The 19,967-nt window shown below is 44.5% G+C and overlaps 1 protein-coding gene across 1 annotated transcript in view; it reads left to right on the top strand.

The window, feature by feature from the left end:
* LOC126136093 (uncharacterized) overlaps positions 1–18,945 on the top strand; it is a 118,136-nt gene extending 99,191 nt beyond the window's left edge. The window contains exons 6-7 of the mRNA XM_049915204.1: positions 1,633–1,810; positions 18,784–18,945. Coding sequence (XP_049771161.1) covers positions 1,633–1,810; positions 18,784–18,945 — 340 coding nt within the window. The remainder of the gene's footprint in view (positions 1–1,632; positions 1,811–18,783) is intronic.
* The last annotated feature ends 1,022 nt before the right edge of the window (positions 18,946–19,967 follow it).

Genomic DNA, 19,967 nt, shown 5'->3' with positions numbered 1-19,967 from the left:
ATGTACGTCTTTATTTATCGCTGTGACCAACAGCCTTCTGCAATGTACGAGTGTAAGTCAATTATTATCCACAATTTAGTTATATTTTTGTTTATTTTGGTAGTACTGTCGTTTTACGTTGATGTCGCATGCTTTGTTTATTTGTTGTTATATCTTCGCAATTTTCAATTTGCTAGGTCAGTTTCGTTATCGCTGCCGTCCTGTTAATCATGGCTGCTCCGCTGTCTCTTTGCACCAAAGAATAACAACGTTCAGTGATCCGTTTTTTGTGATCGGGAGGCGTATCAGGGCCGAAACTCTTCGAAGACTTTCGGTACAGCACGGGAACAGTGTTTTGCCACAACGGAGTGTCTACGAATGGATCGAAAAATTCCGAAATGGTTGCACAAGTGTTACGCACGACGAAGGAGCCGGAGGACCGTTTACCGCCACAAATGAAAAAAACCATTGAGCGTTCACGTGAAATGATTCTCTTAGACGATTAACTATTGACGAAATGGCACATCGTCTGCAAATTATTCACGTTTCTGCATACGAAATCATCCACAACAGACTTGGGTTTCATAGCGTTTGTGCAAGATGGGTATCAAAACAACTCACACAGTTGCATTAACAAACGCGCTTGGACATCTGCAACAAACATTTGGATCGCTTTGCTAACGAAGGGGACAACTTCTTAGACAGAATCATTACTGGTGACGAAACATGGATCCATCATTACCAGCCCGAGAGTAAACGGCAGAGTATGGAATGGAAACATCCAAATTCGCTGTGCAAGTAAACGTTCATGACCCAACCGTCCGCAGGAAAACTGATGCTTACGGTTTTTTGGGACGCAAAAGGTCCAGTACTGGAACATTTTGCGAAAGGGTCACAACAATAAACAGTGTACGTTACAGTGGGATGCTTAATGCCAGGCTAAAGCCTGCAGTTCAAAGCAAACGCCGAGGATTGCTGTCAAAAGGTGTTGTCTTGTTGCACGACAATGCCCTTCCGCATACTGCTGCCTACACTGCTGAAACGCACCAGAAAATCAAATTTGAAGTACTGAATCATCCTCATCCTCCATATAGTCCCGATCTTGCCCCCTTCCATCACTTGTTAGGTAATTACGCGCTATTTAGCAGTGTCTTTGGCCGCTTATGCTTCCGCCTATGGTTGTGATCATAGTTTCCCAGAGTAAGGATGAAAGGATTGTTGGAGTGTCTCGAGTTCCTGTATAGTCGTGCGGCGTGTTTTTTGAATACTTCCTTGAAGATTTCAAGGCGGTGTTCATTGTGAAGATCCACGGTGCGTGTGTAGCGTGGAGCGTTACTAATGATTCGTAGCATTTTGGTCTGTGTGATCTGCAGGCGGCGCAGACGCGTAGTAGCTGCATATCCCCAGACGGGAGCTGCGTACATCAGAGGTCTGATCAGTGCGATGTATGTGGACCTCGACACCCTCCTATTCAGTGTGCTTTCCCTGTTGAGCACTGGGTACAGTTGTTTGAGCCTATGACAACACAGTACTCCACGCCTCCCTTTATACTAGCGGGTCCGCCTATGCTGACACCTAGTGGTCAGCTCCGCATTATACAGGGGTGTCCACACACTTAGGCTCGTGTAATGTAGTGGCTGGGCCGCGATGAAGGGCGCCACGCCGAGCCACTCGCGGCGGCGGCAGCGGCGGCGCCGCGCTGGCCACCCCTGCGGCCTGGGCTATTGATCGGCCTGCCCTCCCGGTGGCGCCCTCTGCCGGCGCCGCCCCCGCCCCACCCCTCGTGACGTCACGCGGCGCCGTACGGCCGGCCACGCGGAAATTCCCGCAGGTCGGTCGTCTGCCCGCCCGTGTTCCCGTGGCCCGCCCACCAACGCTCTGCGAGGAATGAAACTCAAAACAGACCCACACTGGGGCAGTTGATCGCTTTAGGTGGATTTATGATCGATTGTTTTGACTATAATCAGTCATCAGAACTAAAAATTTAAAATTACTGTTAAATTCAAACATTTATGTATAAAAATATCGTGTAGCTACAGTCATATTTTTGTCTACAAGTATTTATTGCTACGATGCGTTTCGACAACATACTGGCATCATCAGCTGCTTTAAAATTTACTTGTGCAACAATTTTTAGTTACAGTTACCTTTGGAGTATGATACGTCATATGGTCTGTTTTCCGTGTGTGCCACTGAGGTTATTTACCGAAATTTGTCCATTTTTGCTGAATATAACCTTATTTGGCTAGCTCCTGATGATTACAACAGGCTAACGAAATGCATCGTGCCGGTAAATATTGGTAAATAAATAGTGACTGGAGCTAAAAATAATCTTATAATGCAGTCGCGCAACTCAGCAAATTCCGTATAACGTGAATAAATTTGAAGTAAACAATTATAAAAATAATGAAGTCCAAGCGGAACAAAATATTAAAAATATCTTTTCTGAAAAGTGTCACATCAAGTCCTCATCTAGTGTCCATCGTGGTCGCTTAATACCAAATGCCGTAACTTTTTATGATCCATATTTTAAAGATGGAAGAGTTACGCTTGCAGACGGCATCTCAGTCTTCTTGGATTAAAAGAGCGATTATTTACAATTTGAAAGATTATTGCTGAAAAAAAAACTATAACGTTAGAAAGTCGTAACGAAAATATTTAGATAGGTTTTTTCTGGCAATTTTAACAGTCGATATATGTTCAAAAAGCTCACGACACTGAATTGCCTTAACTGGATTTTATTAGTACTACCGGATTCGGCCGTAAGCCATCATCTGGTACATAATAACTCAACATTCCAATTTGTAAAACAACATTAAGACGACACAAATTGGCTCCTAGCAATCACATAGTAATATAGTTACGAAAATCACTAAAACATTTCATTTGTCATGAATATTGAAACACAAAGCGTTCAATATTTTAATCCAAATGAAACACGTAATAAAAAACTCGTTCTTAGCATTTGCTAGTGTAGCAATCGTCCTATTCATATGAGATAATAACAAATACAAAGTGATTTGGCATTCCAGCCCAAAGATCTGGTTACGCTGAAGATATACCTAAGAAAGACTTATCGATATGTACATCATTCAGTTACAAAATGTTGAAAGTGGCGTAAAGGAATCTAAATCTTATCTTCACTATCATCATGTAGCATAGTAATTTTTTTATTAATGCATTCAAGTCATACTAACGCACAAAAAGATATAATGAAAAACATACATCAAGGTCTCAGTTGACCAGGTCACTATGTAATGACGGAGAAAGTAGCGTTGTATAAATTATAGTATTACAGCATTGTACAAATTATAGTACAGACTTAAACAAAAACGAGACCCAAAATAAAATTGATCCAACAACAGTGATTTTCTTAGAGCTAGTGACAGTATAAGGTGAGACCTTCTAACTGTATGGCTCACCCAAGTTATTACCTAACCTGTCAATTAGCTTTACAGCTCTATATAACTTGCTGACAATGTAGATGACATGTACAAGATCCATTACTCTGTTAACGTACAGTAAAAGTACAAACACTGAAGAAGAAGGGTACTGGAGTTCCAGAACCCATTGTAATTAGATCAACAAACCATATTTAACTCCAAAGTATGTTGAAATCGTAAAAATCCCTTTTGATGAGTAACCATTTCAGTCACATCAGTAAGTTCTGTATATAACAAACTGCACACAAATACAAAAATTTAAAGATTAATATTCTGTCTATATTAAAAATTGACGACATACACACTCAGAAAAAAAGCACAACTTAACCAATGTTAATCGAAATTTATCCATACTCTGGATGTTAATACAAGTGGACTATTTCGACTGCTGTAATAACAATTTGTCATTTAGGTTGACTCTTACACAGAAGATTGCAACAACCAGTCATTTCTACGTTGCTCTGTGTAAATGTCATCCTATATTTTGTACACAGCCACGGGATCAATATGTCAGTTTTTGACAAAATAGCAGTACGAACAATCTGTCTGATGTATTATCTGACCAGTGATATAGTATTATTTAGTTTTATTAGAATTAAAACTGTCACAAATCATTAAATGCGATGAAGACATATTTTGATAAAAGAAATTTGTGAGGAACTTGAGTCGACATCTTACACATCCAGTGCAAACTGGTTATGAGGGTTATGTATAAAATTTTCTCAGAGGGCGGCCAGCATCTTCACTGAGTCGAAACTCTGAAGGTAGTCAACGTCGTATACATTCTGCTGCGAAAGACTGAGAGGACGTTCATGCGACAGATGAGAGGTACTACAGCGGGATTCCCAGATTGTCGTAAACAAAGTAGGTATTATACACTCCTGGAAATTGAAATAAGAACACCGTGAATTCATTGTCCCAGGAAGGGAAACTTTATTGACACATTCCTGGAGTCAGATACATCACATGATCACACTGACAGAACCACAGGCACATAGACACAGGCAACAGAGCATGCACAATGTCGGCACTAGTACAGTGTATATCCACCTTTCGCAGCAATGCAGGCTGCTTTCTCCCATGGAGACGATCGTAGAGATGCTGGATGTAGTCCTGTGGAACGGCTTGCCATGCCATTTCCACCTGGCGCCTCAGTTGGACCAGCGTTCGTGCTGGACGTGCAGACCGCGTGAGACGACGCTTCATCCAGTCCCAAACATGCTCAATGGGGGACAGATCCGGAGATCTTGCTGGCAGGGTAGTTGACTTACACCTTCTAGAGCACGTTGGGTGGCACGGGATACATGCGGACGTGCATTGTCCTGTTGGAACAGCAAATTCCCTTGCCGGTCTAGGAATGGTAGAACGATGGGTTCGATGACGGTTTGGATGTACCGTGCACTATTCAGTGTCCCCTCGACGATCACCAGTGGTGTACGGCCAGTGTAGGAGATCGCTCCCCACACCATGATGCCGGGTGTTGGCCCTGTGTGCCTAGGTCTATGCAGTCCTGATTGTGGCGCTCACCTGTACGGCGCCAAACACGCATACGACCATCATTGGCACCAAGGCAGAAGCGACTCTCATCGCTGAAGACGACACGTCTCCATTCGTCCCTCCATTCACGCCTGTCGCGACACCACTGGAGGCGGGCTGCACGATGTTGGGGCGTGAGCGGAAGACGGCCTAACGGTGTGCGGGACCGTAGCCCAGCTTCATGGAGACGGTTGCGAATGGTCCTCGCCGATACCCCAGGAGCAACAGTGTCCCTAATTTGCTGGGAAGTGGCGGTGCGGTCCCCTACGGCACTGCGTAGGATCCTACGGTCTTGGCGTGCATCCGTGCGTCGCTGCGGTCCGGTCCCAGGTCGACGGGCACGTGCACCTTCCGCCGACCACTGGCGACAACATCGATGTACTGTGGAGACCTCACGCCCCACGTGTTGAGCAATTCGGCGGTACGTCCACCCGGCCTCCCGCATGCCCACTATACGCCCTCGCTCAAAGTCCGTCAACTGCACATACGGTTCACGTCCACGCTGTCGCGGCATGCTACCAGTGTTAAAGACTGCGATGGAGCTCCGTATGCCACGGCAAACTGGCTGACACTGACGGCGGCGGTGCACAAATGCTGCGCAGCTAGCGCCATTCGACGGCCAACACCGCGGTTCCTGGTGTGTCCGCTGTGCCGTGCGTGTGATCATTGCTTGCACAGCCCTCTCGCAGTGTCCGGAGCAAGTATGGTGGGGCTGACACACCGGTGTCAATGTGTTCTTTTTTCCATTTCCAGGAGTGTATTTGCGAACCTAACACTTCATAAATGAGGAAGTCGGGATTTTTTGACGTGTTCTCTTTGACCACATATTCAGCTTTATGAGTCACTGTGAGATATGAGAAGACACATGGCACAGTCAGCATTATAATCAAAAATTGGTTCAAATGGCTCTAAGCACTATGGGACTTAACGTCTGAGGTCATCAGTCCCACTTAAACCTAACTAACCTAAGGACATCATACACATCCATGCCCGAGGCAGGATTCGAACCTGCGCCCGTAGCGGTCGCGCGGTTCCGGACTGTAGCGCCTAGAACCACTCGGCCACCATTATAATCATCTTTAGCTTTGTTAACCCGTGAATAAACGTTCATTATTGTCGGGTTTCTCGGCCCTGGAACCGCTAATTGGCCTCAGAAGGCTGTGTGTACCCCGTACCAGAACTATCAACAAGGAAACTTCCCTGTTAGTACCGGGAAACGAACACGGATCCTACGCGTGGCATTCAGCTGCGCTGACTACTCGGCTACGGACGTGGACACTAATTGCTGTACCCCTTACCGTAACTGCTTCTGGCCTGAATTGCAGAGAGAAGGTTTTATTTTTTATTTTATTAGTATTCTCACAAATCCCTTTCGTGGTCGAGTCGAGCATGCTTGTACACCTGTCTTTGTCAGCAAAGGTTTTGTTTCATAAAGAGCGCGTCCAAACTGCTTCTCTTTTCAATTCATCAGATTTTAATTACGGGCGCTTGGTCTCTCGTATGCCCCCGAGGGCGTGTCCGTAATTACTGCTGGGGACTCTCCCGTCTGTGTTCTTAGTTGCGGGAAAAGTGGTCCGCAGCCTTTTTGAGAAGAACTGCGGCGCGCCATTAGTTGGGAGGCGGAGTGGTGGCCCCGCTGTTTGGAGGAAGACTGTGGCCTGTGTCGTGTCGCGTCGCGCCGGTAAATTGCCCAAATTTGTCAGCCGGCCCGCCGTGGCGCGCTGGAGTCCTGTAGTACAGCCAGCAACTGCGCTCGGGACCGCCGCTTTATGTCTACGTCAGCTGGCCCCAGCTCTGGGGCTTCGCTAAAAGTACTGACGCGGGAGACAGTGGTGCGAGCTACCAGCGCAGCAGAACCCTCCCTCCACACACAGCGTCGCGCCTTGTCGTCCAACGGTGTTGTCAACCAATTTACGCGATGCTTAACTTAAGCCGCACCCAAACATGGGTCTTGCTTGTCTTCGTTTTGAGCCAACTCCAGACGCGTCTAAGTTGATACGCAAATGTCAGTACTTATCCTGCTGTCCAAATAACAAAACTCATCTATTACTTTTAAGTGTCTCGTTTAGTATTCTAATTCCCTCAGAATCACGCAATTTAATTCGTCTACATTCCATTACTCTCGTCCTGCTTAAGGTTACAACCCTGTCTCACTCCCTTCTTAACTACTACTTCCCTTCCATGCCCCTCGACACGTAACTGCCGTCTGGTTTTTGTACAAGCTGCAAATAGCCTTTCGATGCCTGTATTTTACCGCTGCTATCTTCAGAATTTAAAGTCAACATTCTGAAAGGCTTTCTCTAAATCCACTAATGCCACAAACGATGAAGATAAATCGTAGGATCAGTATTGACTCGCGTATTGCTACGTTTCTCTGGAATCCATACTGATCTTCCACGTGGTCGACTTCTTCCAGTTTTTCCAACCTCCTGTAAAGATTCATGTTGGTATTTTGCAGCCAGGACTTATTAAAAATATATTACATCACAAATATTTCGCCGGCCGGAGTGGCCGAGCGATTTTAGGCGCTACAGTCTGGAACCGCGCGACCGCTACGGTCTCAGGTTCGAATCCTGCCTCGGGCATGGATGTGTGTCATGTCCTTCGATTAGTTAGGTTTAAGTAGTTCTAAGTTCTAGGGGACTGATGACTTCAGAAGTTAAGTCCCATAGTGCTCAGAGCCATTTGAACCATTTTTATGCATTACACTAAGCTTGTCTGTCCTCTTTTTGGAGTACTGCTGCATGGTGTGGGATTCTTACCAGATAGGATTAACGGAGCACATCCAGAAAGTTCAAAGAAGAGCAGAGCGTTTCATATTATCGGGAAATAGGGGCCAGAGTGTCACGAACATGATACAGAAGCGTTTCTCCTTGCGGCGGCATCTTCTCACGAAAGTTCAGTCACCAACTTTCTCCTCCGAATGCGAAAATATTTTGTTGACGCCGACCTACATAGGGAGAAGCGATAATAATAATAAAATAAGGGAAATCAGAGCTCGTACGGACAGACATACGTGTTCGTTTCTTCCGCGCGCTATTAGAGAGTGAAATAATAGAGAATTATTACGAGGGCATTTAAGTGTGATTTGCAGAGTTGCCATGTAGATGTACGATGTTATGAAGGAGGTTTTGCTAAAAATTGCTAAAAATTAAAAGGGAATAAAACATCTATCATTCCAAAATACATTTTGAGTATATAATGCATATTACTAGCGAACAGCATGTCCCAGATCTGTGATGGAAGTCACTTATCTCCTTCCATCTTGCGTAAGTCAGAGTTCCTTTGTTACGAAGTGATGCTAAGAGTTGTTTTTTATCAGACAGAGAGATGCGAATGAAGACGAAGGCTAATCATTTTTACCTGCATCTATCGCACTCCGTACTCTGTAGAACCACAGGTGGATAGCAAAGGCTACTTCCTCCTGTTCCAAACACTAGGGGCTCTTCCGCACAACAAGCCTATTGTACAGGACTTCCTGTATGCCAGGGACCTGAAAAACACGTTTTTTCCCCGTATCGGCGCTCTTATTTGATCTGGGAGGTTATGAACCCCACAGCGCCGAACCTTGTGACACCTGTTGCTTCTGTTCCAAATTTGGTTGAAATCGAACCAGGGGCGTGGGAGGACCACCGAAACTAAGCATTCCAGTTGTTTGGGGTGTCACCACACTCAACCTTGTAGGGAACAAAAAACTATATTACCATACAAATAGCTTATTTTACAGAAATGCGAATGTCTAGCCATATGACTTTTACCATACAATCACGGTTGCGACACGCAAGCAACGTTTGACATCATTGTAAACCACTAGAACACAAATGTTTACGTTTCCATCGTAAAAGGAATGTAGAGTCAAATGCAACGGTTCTTTATTGTGAAAACAGACGTACTTCATATTTGCCGGTTACAGCACCATCTACCACGAATTGGAAACAATGGTTTGAGTTAACTGTACATATTTTTGGCTTGGTATCTGAATGTGTATACTTAGGATTTCGCATTTAAAAATGTGAAGTTGACCTCCCCTCCCACGCAAGAGGGGTGGTTAGGAGGTGGCCAGTTCTAGCTCAGACAGATGTCCCCTTTACTAATGATTAACTTTTGACCTAGAACCCTTTTTTCGTAGGGTACGTAGTTATTGAGATATTTAATTGCCTAAAGTTAAAGCAAACACCGTGCTTATACAGTTTCTAAGTTCAATATTTGACTTATTGTGTTAAACCTTTAACGTAAGGTTAAACCTCTTAACGAATACGTCATTAAGACAACATATAAAATTTTTAAATTCTGTCAGTAATTACATGAAATGCTTAACATCGAATTTTGTGTTGCCGCAGATGCCGTTAGCCAACCTGAAACATATTGCTTTTTCAGGCGTTTAGTGTTACAGATTCCAGTAAAGTTTACTGTCGCCAGTGACTTTAGGAATGTAACGTAAAAGAGACCAAGTCTCAGACGCCGAGAAACTCCCAGCTCGGCACCCACCCGGAGTTAAATTCCTGGGCCCAACAAGCAAAGGAAACTTTTATGGAGTGTCGCAACTAACGAGGAAAAAGGGCTGTTGCAGTGAAGATGGAGCACCCGTGCTAGAAATTGGGGGCTTTAGAAACTCCGGAGGGTACGGTCCAGTTTAACTCACATACTGCCTCGGCTCCAACTTCTGTAGGGACCATACTGGCACGGAACCGGAAGACGGCAGAGAGAAGGCCGTAATACTGAAACTGTTTCACCATTTGTGAGCCTAATACGCACTTACTTCACTTACCGCACGGACGCTGAAATGGCAGGTATTCATAAAGACGATCGCGAAACAGGAAAAAATTACAATCGCTTACTAGCGGAAAGGCTTCGTGACCGGATGTGACAGTAGTAAGATTATACACAGATTGTCCAAAAGAACTTAGTCGCCTTCTAACAGCAGTTTTTTCATAGGTCACGGGAGCAACGGACACCTGGAGAGTGGAGAAAGGTGGAGGTCCTTATCGTTTTGAAGAAGGGTCTTAGTACAGATCGACGTAATTTTAGCCCTATATTACTGGCGTGAAGTTGTTGTAGAATTATGGAATATGTTATAGCTCAACAATTATGACGTTTTTGGAGAACGAAAGTCTCCTCTTTAATAATCAACATAGACTCTGCAAACAGAGATCTTGGGAAACTCGGTTCGCTCTGTTCCTCCATGAGATCCGTAGCGCTGTAGACAACGGCGCTCAGGTTGATGGAGTGTTCCTTGAATTCAGGAAAGCATCTGACACTCTCCCACAGTACCGCTTATTGAAAAAAAAGTAAGAGCTTACTGTGTATCGGATTAGATACGCGACTGGATTCGAGACTTCCTTGCAGACAGAACTAAACACGTCGCTCTTAGCGGATGGTTCAAATGGTTCTGAGCACTATGGGACTTAACTTCTGAGGTCATCAGTCCCATAGAACTTAGAACTACTTAAACCTGACTAACCTAAGGACATCACACACATCCATGCCCGAGGCAGGATTCGAACCTGCGACCGTAGCGGTCGCACGGTTCCAGACTGTAGCGCCTTGAACCGCTCGGCCACCCCGGCCGGCGCTCTTAGCGGAACAAAATGTCATACGTAAAGGGGTACTCCAAGAAAGAGCTGTTTGACCGTCACTGTTCACAATGTATTTAATGATCTTGTAGGAATTGTCGGAAACACTTTTAGCCGATGATGCTGTTGTTTGTAAGAAAGCATTAACGCCAGAGGACAGTATCGATTTGCAAAATGACCTACAGAACACACCCCATTTTGTTTTGTTCGGTCGCGGGTTCGAATCCTGCCTCGGGCATGGATGTGTGTGATGTCCTTAGCTTAGTTAGGTTTAAGTAGTTCTAAGTTCTAGGGGACTGATGACCTCAGATGTTGAGTCCCATAATGCTTAGAGCCATTTGAACCGTTTTTGTTTTGTTATTTGCCTCCTGAAATGTTTTTTGTTTTCCTTAATTATCATTTGTGTTAGTGACATTCTTTGCTTGACATTGATGTAAGCTAACTCGAATCTTCCCATATCTCCCTACACTTTCCAAGCTTACCTCCTCCTCCTGTGTTTCTTGAATGGAGTATTCGCTATTACGAGCTGAAATTTTTTCAAAGAAGTAATCGCCTCTTCTACTCCTTCCCCTACAATAACATTGGTTGGCTGATTTCTGGGTTTGAAGAGTCCAGACTACAAAGGCCATCGGTCCCTACAATAGCATTCCAATCCCCCATGTTTATTAGATTTTCATCTCCATTTACATTCTGCAATTAATACTGTATTAAAATCACTGATCGTAACGAATTTTATTAAAGGTTGGAGCCGTTACATTTAAAGTGTCCAGAGGACACACCAGTGCGTAGGAATACCAACTGCCTGGGCGTTCGAAGGACTGCCGCCCAAAACAGGTCCTGCAATGTACATCTCCAACGGAAGAGCCGTTTTGCTGGTCTTAGGTCACGGGAGTCATTGCTGTCTCCTGCCCTGGTTGTGCTCGCTGCGGGCAGCTCTTCTCCTCCCACGGAACAGTACTGCAGAGTAGGACCTGAGGTAATAAAAACACAATCTCCCGGCGTCAGTCGTGTGCAGTTGCTTGACGATATTAGCACCGCAAGTAGATCAGCAGTAACGCAGTAACCTTCAGCTTTTGCCACCCTGTTTCTGCTAGCGCTCCTCAATTCCCTTGGCGTGCAATATCTGTATTTGAGGTTCTACTCTTTCGCAAGTAGCCATCCCCCCCCTCCCCCCCCTCTCTCTCTCTAAATGTAAATGTCAGTGTGACTACGGCCTCCTATCGGGTACACCGTTCTCCGGGTGCAAGTCTGCCGATTTGACGCCACTTCAGCGACTTCCGCGTCGATGGGGATGAAATGATGATGATTAGGACCCAGCCGGGAATCGAACCCGGGCCCTTTGGATTGACATTCTGTCGCGCTGACCACTCAGCTACCGGGGGCGAACATATACAGGGTGATAATAATTAAACTTTCAGACCGCTGTAGAAATAACTCCACTGGTCAGAATGACGTCCACTTGCAACGGAATATTATCGGAGAAGGGGGAAATCGTATGGCAGAAGAAAAATAATAGTGTGAAAATTGATCAGTAGATTGCGCTGTATGTGTCAGAATGTCATGCGCACGACCTATTGAAGTTAGTATAAACAGGAAGGGTACACGGCTTTTCTCCTTGCGCGTCTGCGACGTTCGCCATGACCGTCTCAATGCAGGATCGCGCTCTGCTTGTATAGATGTATTACAAGAATGGTGACTGTGCACGCACCGCTCTGCAGAAGTTCCGGACACTGAAGGGTTTGAAAACAGTCGTTCGTTGAATGACGACTGCCGTGGGTCTGGAGAAAATAATTCGGAAATTCGAAAAGATGGGTTCTTTTGGTGTGCAGTCTGGTAGAGGAAGTATTGATTCGACGTCAGTGGAAGCAGTGGCCACAGCAATGCAGGAGGATACGAGTGGTGGTGAGCAAACGTGTAGTGCACGGAGAATCACCCTAACATTAGACATACCAGTGAGCACAGTGCGTAAAATCCTGCGAAACGTCCTTCTTTGCTATCCATTCAAAATTATCCATGTGCACGAGTTGCTTCCTGTTGAGCTACCAGCAACAGAGACCTTTGCTTTAGAATTTCTTGCTCGCATGGAAGTGGATAATGATTGGCCGTGGAAGATTTTGTAGGCAGACGAAGCCCACCTCCATCTGACAGGATATGTCAATATACAGAACTGTCGAATACGGGCAACGGAAAATCCACACGCAAATCAACCAGTACCACTCCATCCTGAAAAGGTCACTTTGTGGTAGGGGTTTACGGCATCATTTATCATAGGCCCATATTCTTTTTGGAAAAGACAGGTGCTTCCGGTCTTCTTACCAGCACTGTCACAGGTAAGCGCTGTGAGTGTCTTTTGCGCAACCACGTCATTCCAGCTCTCCAACAGCGTGGATGTCTGGATGGGATCATTTTCCTGCAAGATGGGGCACCCCCGTACATTGCAAATCCAGTTAAGCAGCTGCTGATGCATCATGTCGGCAATGTTAGAATTATCAGCCGCCATTTCCCTTCAGCCTGGACGTCCCGATCACCTGATCTTAAACCGTGTGACTTCCGGCTGTGGGGCTGTCTGAAAGATATTGTTTTCAGTGTTCCGATTGCAAACTTAGCTGCATTGAAGGCACGCAGTGCGCAACACATTCTGATCGTGACCCCGGAAACATTTCGATCAGTTGTGGAACATGCTGTTTCTCGACTTCAGCTTGTTGCAGAAAACGGTGGACAGCTCATTGAACCTGTTTTGCGCCAGTCACACGGAAATTAATAATCGAATTTGATTTTGATTGATGCTTTTTATGCGGATTTTGGCCTCAGGACAATTAAAAACCGATTTTTCCCATCCGATGTGGTATGACCTTGCCGTGATGGATGGGCTTACGTACCTAACAGTATCGCGCCTGTACACACATGTACACTGAGCAGTACAGTTTGTTTAACGTCAAACGTACACCTTAGGCATTGTGTGATTCATTTGTCGTTTGTAGTCGACCACTATTAAGTTATAATGCTTACAGCGTCTTCTATTGCTACATTTTGTAACTATTTTTCTTCTGCTATACGTTTTCCCCCTTCTCTGATAATATTCCGCTGCAATTTGACGTCATTATGACCAGTAGTGTTATTTCCTCATCGGTTTGAAAGTTTAACTTCAATTATAATCACCCTGTATGTTAGCGAGTGTCCCTGTTGGAGAACGATAAGCACGTGATTTTCTACTTTTCTTAGAACTGTTCTTATTTTCCCAATAATTCTTCAGTCTTCTCAAAGGATATTTGCAGGCCAACCTTCTCTGCACATTCTTTGAGGGTTGTTTTACTGCTGTTTCTTCGCTGTCGGTTAGAATCGCCAAGTCATCTGCAACCGCTAAGTATGGAACGTTCAGTTTTCCTTGACCGCTTCCTAGTTCAATTGGCTTCCAAAAGTTTTGTTTTCTTAGTTCCATTTCCCATTCTTTCATTACTTTGTGTAAAACTATGTTGAATAACAGTGGCGAGATCCTAAGTCCTTGTATTACTGCTGTTCGAACTAAGAATGGTTGCGGAAGTTCATCTATGAACTTAATTTTTGATTTGGGTTCCGACAGTGTTTCTTCAATTAGTTTTCGAGTTTTGGTGTCTAGTCCACGTTCTTCTAGTATATATACATATATACAGGGTGTTTCAAAAATGACCGGTATATTTGAAACGGCAATACAAACTAAACGAGCAGCGATAGAAATACACAGTTTGTTGCAATATGCTTGGGACAACAGTACATTTTCAGGCAGACAAACTTTCGAAATTACAGTAGTTACAATTTTCAACAACAGATGGCGCTGCGGTCTGGGAAACTCTATAGTACGATATTTTCCACATATCCACCATGCGTAGCAATAATATGACTGTGACAGTACATTTACTGAAATTACTCACATATTTAAATGACAGGCCGAAAAGTCGATTTCGCACCATTAAAAACAGCTTTTCTTACTAAATAAATAGATAATCATTAAAAATCGCGGCAGAACTTTAAACTTTAGATATATAGGAAATCATTTAATGTATAATTTCAGTTGTTTGTCAATATTTACACTTGTAAATCTGAAAAAGGAGGAAGACTACAAAAATTGTTTACAAATAAACTGTGGTAGATAAAAGAAAACTGATAATAGCATGAGATTTCTCACAAAATTTCCCTGTGATTTAATGTTTCGTATGTGTGTAAAAGCTTTAAATTAAGAATTTCAGCAGTTTTCGTGTTCAGTAGTTTAACTGATTTCAGTGGTGCTTGACTGAAGTTTCCTGCGCAAACAGCGGCAATTTGGGTGGGGGATGGGGGGTTAGTCGAGGTTCGGACGCCGTTGCAACATGTGTTTGGAGAAAGTCACGTCTGATGATTGGTGAAGCAGCCGCCAGTTGGCGTATGTGAATTATTCACATAGACATATACGTTTCTCGACATCTGAAGAAGTTGTTACTTTTGTGTTGCGTGTGATACAAGCCGCAGTTATAAAGTTCCAGTGTGTAGCCATTGTGGAATTATAGTTTGGTTCAAATGGCTCTGAGCACTATGGGACTTAACATCTGTGGTCATCAGTTCCTAGAACTTAGAACTACTTAAACCTAACTAACCTAAGGACATCACACACATCCATGCCCGAGGCAGGATTCGAATCTGCCACCGTAGCGGTCACGCGGTTCCAGACTGAAGCGCCTAGAACCGCTCGGCAATTATAGTTTGATAAACTGTGGAACTTCAACGGTTTTCTAATGATAACTCACGCCATTAATCGTGGTTTATTCAGCCGCCTCCAAGATCTTAAGAAGCTCGGTCAGGCTCTGAAATTAATTATTGTGAACTGTGACTTTCTATTTTTGTATGTTCTTATTGGAAAGTACCTCGAATTTGTGAATCTTTAAAAAATACGTGAGTGCGAAAGTGACTTCTGCATACCAAATCCTGCCTGCATTTATATTAAATACTTTTGTGGAACGTTGGATCCATTACGACGAATGTGAGTCGGCGCTCCATAGATGAAGTGTAGCCAAACTTGTAAGTCCAACCACATTTACGGGGCCCATGAAAGTGTTTCTGCTGTGTAATGTGTGGGCAAATCTATCCGTCCAGTAGCACGTGGGGGCTCCGAGCAGGTATAAAACTTGTGAACAGTTTAGAACTCTCATTTGCGGCGAGTTGATGGGAGAAATTGTATTTTATTTCGTCATCCACACCACATGCACATTCCCACTGAACCACTTTCAAAAAGAAACTTTGTTCGTTTATCTTGCATACACTGTGTCATTCGCTACCTTATATTTGGCCGTTTGCCTGTACGGGGGGGACTTCATAATTACTCTGTGTTAAGCACTGCAGCTTCTTCATCGTTTCCGCATCGGAAAGTCCAGTGCAGGCATCTGAATCTGGGACGGTAATCTTCTGTTCAGGGCGCACACGCTCTAGTTTCCGTGTTGTCGTTACAAAAGTAGCTCCCATGGGCGTTCCGTAACCGTTACGCGTCTCTGCGTGGCGCTGTTACGTCACGTGGGGAGGGGGGGGGGGGGGCTCTCTCTTGTAAGTTATCTTCTTTGGTCGCTGCTACGCCTTGGAATTACGCCCATCTCTTTCCCCGTGATGAATTTACCACCTGTCACAGGGTATATACCTGTCAGCAAACTATGTTCGCAACGTTGTCAGGAATAATTTGATTTAAGAGGAGACTCAGTTGTTAAAAATAGCGTCCTGTATTAGACGACAGCTCAGACTGCAAGGTGCGCATTACGATGGTTCTGGCTTTCTTGCTGATAGTAGTGCTCACGGGTCGCCAGTGACGTGTTGATGCTCATGCTGCTGCTTGTCCCAGACGGCCCTAAAATGTTCACTCCCACACGATTCTCCTGCTCGATGTCCAGTGGGAGACTGTACGACCTGTCTGTTGCACGAAGAAATCTACCGTAGCTGTTTCCGGTTGCTCCACTGAAAACCAGTCTGTGCTGGACGTAAACGTAATCGTTTACAACATAGCACTCTCGTGTGTAGGAAGTTGAGATGAACAGTTTAATGCAGAACACTTGTTACCTCTCAAGCCGGGAACAGCCTGATATTCGCCTGCAAAATCCACCTAAGCTTCAGCGCATGCCCGCCGCGCGGTTTTTTGTAATATCTTCTCGGCTCCTTACCTCGCCGGCTTAGTCGTGCACTTACGAATACTAAAATTGACGTTGGTGTAAATTTTACCTCACTATTTTTTTGAGTTTCCACAGCGTAAAATTAACTATTTAATCGTTTTATTTCTCCAGTCTGCTTATTAAGAGATTACTGCTCTTGCAAATCGAATGAAACAACAAGTTTATACCAGTCACTGTTTATCTATCTCAACATCGCGTTTCAAAGTTTTAAACCTCCATTATCAGGTGCGTTTCCACTTGCTAGTAAGACATACTTGTGAGCTGTTTTGCAGGACGATGTGGCCGAGCGGTTCTAGGCGCTTCAGTCTGGAACCGCGCGACCGCTACGGTCGCAGGTTCGAATCCTGCCTCGGGCATGGGTGTGTTGGATGTCCTTAGGTTAGTTAGGTTTAAGTAGTTCTTTGCTGTAGGGGACTGTCATATTTTGTTAGCAAAATGCGAATGTTCAGAGCTAATTTAAAAAGAGATTACTTTTTGTATAACGTGTTGAGAAGTCTTTTTAGGGTTCTATATAAAAATCGGTAGACAGGAAACCTTTATAGGATCAGTTTGTTGTCTGTTAAAACCCGTTTTTGTCAGGAACGCTAAGGCGTATGAAGTTGAAATTTATGTCACATACTAAGGTCTATGGTCCCTTAGAACCGTAAAAAAATGAAAATTCTGAGTCAATGTAATCAAAACATACGGCTATTTATGTCACCTATTTTGATACTCGCAGACTATCCGTCATCTGTGGGCCACTTCCCCTTGACCTACCTCATGAAATTTAACAAGAAGGAAGGTTTCAAAATACAGGTAAAGGAAAAAAATCATAAAACTGTGAATTTGTAACTGTATCGCATGAAAACGTATATTTGTCTTTTTTTGTCCGACTGTCGATCTGTCTGTTCGTCTGCTAGGATCAATTTCAGCGAGGGAAATGCCGCAGCGGTTAGCACACTGGACTCGCATTCGGGAGGACGACGGTTAAAACTCGCGTCCGGCCATTCTGATTTAGGTTTTCTGTGACTTCTGTAAATCGCTTCAGGCAAATACATGGATGGTTCCTTTCAAAGGGCACGGCCGACTTCCTTCTCCATCCTTCCCTAATCCGATGGGACCGATGACCTGTTTGTCCCCCCTCCCCCCCTCCCAAAATCAACAAACCAACGGAGGACCCCTTTCCTTCAAGAAGGGGTACACGTATCAATTTGGAATTTATGTCACATATTAAGGTCTGCGCCGGCTGTTGTGGCCGAGCGGTTGTAGGCGCTTCAGTCCGGAACCCGCTGCTGCTACAGTTGCAGGTTTGAATCCTGCCTTGGGCATGGATGTATGTGATGTCCTTAGGGTAGTTAGGTTTAAGGAGTTCTAAGTCTAGGAGACTGATGACCTCAGATGTTGAGTCCCATAGTGCTCAGAGCCATTTGTACCATTTTTTTTTAAATTAAGGTCTACGGACCCTTGGCAGTGTAATCAGTGTAAGCGTCTAAGTCAACATAGTCAAAAAATACGGCGAGTTACGTCAGATATTTTCATACTCGGATAGTCACTCATCAAAACCTATAGGGTACTTACTACTGATCTAGACTCATGGAATTTGGCGAGAACTAGGGTTTAACATTACAAGTAAAGGGAAAAAATACGGAAAGTATTAATTCCTAATTACGAAACACGAAAACAATTTTTTTTGTCATCTGTTCAAAAATGGCTCTAAGCACTATGGGACTTAGCATCTGAGGTCATCAGTCCCCTAAAACTTAGAACTACTTGACCCTAACTAACCTAAGGACATCACACACATCCATGCCCGAGGCAGGATTCTAACCCGCGACCGTAGCGGTCGCGCGGTTCCAGACTGTAGCGCCTAGAACCGCTCGGCCACTCCGGCCGGCTTTGTCATTTGTTATCCGACTACAAACTAAAAATTGAAACATTCTCGAAGCCTTTGATATTCCTGTGGCCGATATGTTGCAGCTATCAATGTCGGATTCTTGATTCCCGGGAGGCATAAACCATCCGTCTGCGTTTTAAACTACAGTGAGAAACAAAGAAGGTGTGGTGGCAAAAAATGGTGTAAAACGTTTGCCAGACGACGTCCACTGTTTTCAGGCTGCCCCGGGGGTGTCGTCCACAGTGGAGGCAGAAGTTAATGGCCCACCGCTGGTGAGAGAGCGGCGGGTGTGGGTGGAAATCCAGCAGCGGCAGCGGCGGAGGCGGCTGCGGGAAGCCGGTGCGCTGTTTACAAACAGCGCCGCGTCCGCTCTGGGGTAAACACCGCGGCTTCTGGGGGGACGGCTGGGCCGGTGGAAGGGGGCGGAGCCGCCTCTCCTCGCTCTCACAAACAACCGCCTCTCCAGTCCCTGGCGCCCTGTACTCCATCTGTGCCTACGTAGTACTCCGTACTCCAGAACCCGCTACACAGATTTCTGTCGTGTTGCATTGGAGAATGATAATTTTTCTGTTTATTTTCTAGTCGTCAGCTGCCTTGTGACGTAACGGGATATCGAACGCTTGAATGGATACAATCGCGCTGGGAGCGTATTCGACTAATACTTTGCATTATGGATGCATTCTTGTCCGAAGAAACATCGCATCGAACTATACAGACACTGCTCTAATGAATTTCAAGCCAAAGCAAGGCAATCTGACGAGTAAAACAACATCTCTCCCTACGCGGGAATCATACAATTTGCATGCGAGCGCTATGGGATGTAGACACCAGGACATACGCAGGTTTGGGTCGGTCATGGACGCAGACTCGGTTCGAGTCTATAAAAGATCATTATGAAAATATGTATGGAATAAGTCTGTCTAGTAGCGGCAAAGAATTAATTTATATACATGAGACAGTCGTAGCAGATAGTTGTTTCTAAAACAAAAGACAAATTCAGTAAATATTATTATTGTTCCGTTAAAGTTTGGAGAGGAAGGCATTAGCGTAATCTAGCAGACGCTGTACACTTATTTAGTTGATAAAGTAAACCACCAAAAATACTGGTATTTTAACACGTTTCTTGTAGTGGCCATTTTCGCAGCAGCTGTATATAAATTGCAGTTGTTTCAAAGAAAATTTCTTTTTTGCATGTTGCACATCGAAATTTTTATTTTTATTTATGCACCCAGATGCGTTTCGCCTTTTTTACAACGCATCTTCAGAGTGTGTCTTGAAATATTACACCCTATGTGTAAAAATGGTCAAATCATGTAATATTCAGGACACCCACTGAAGATGCCTTGGAAAAAAGGCGAAACGCGTCTGGGTGCATAAATAAAAATAAAAATTTCGATGTGCA

Source organism: Schistocerca cancellata, chromosome 1 (assembly GCF_023864275.1).
Source record: "Schistocerca cancellata isolate TAMUIC-IGC-003103 chromosome 1, iqSchCanc2.1, whole genome shotgun sequence".
NCBI classification, from domain to species: domain Eukaryota; kingdom Metazoa; phylum Arthropoda; class Insecta; order Orthoptera; family Acrididae; genus Schistocerca; species Schistocerca cancellata.
Note: the sequence above shows the minus strand (reverse complement) of the source record. Positions and strands in the feature narration are given on the sequence as shown.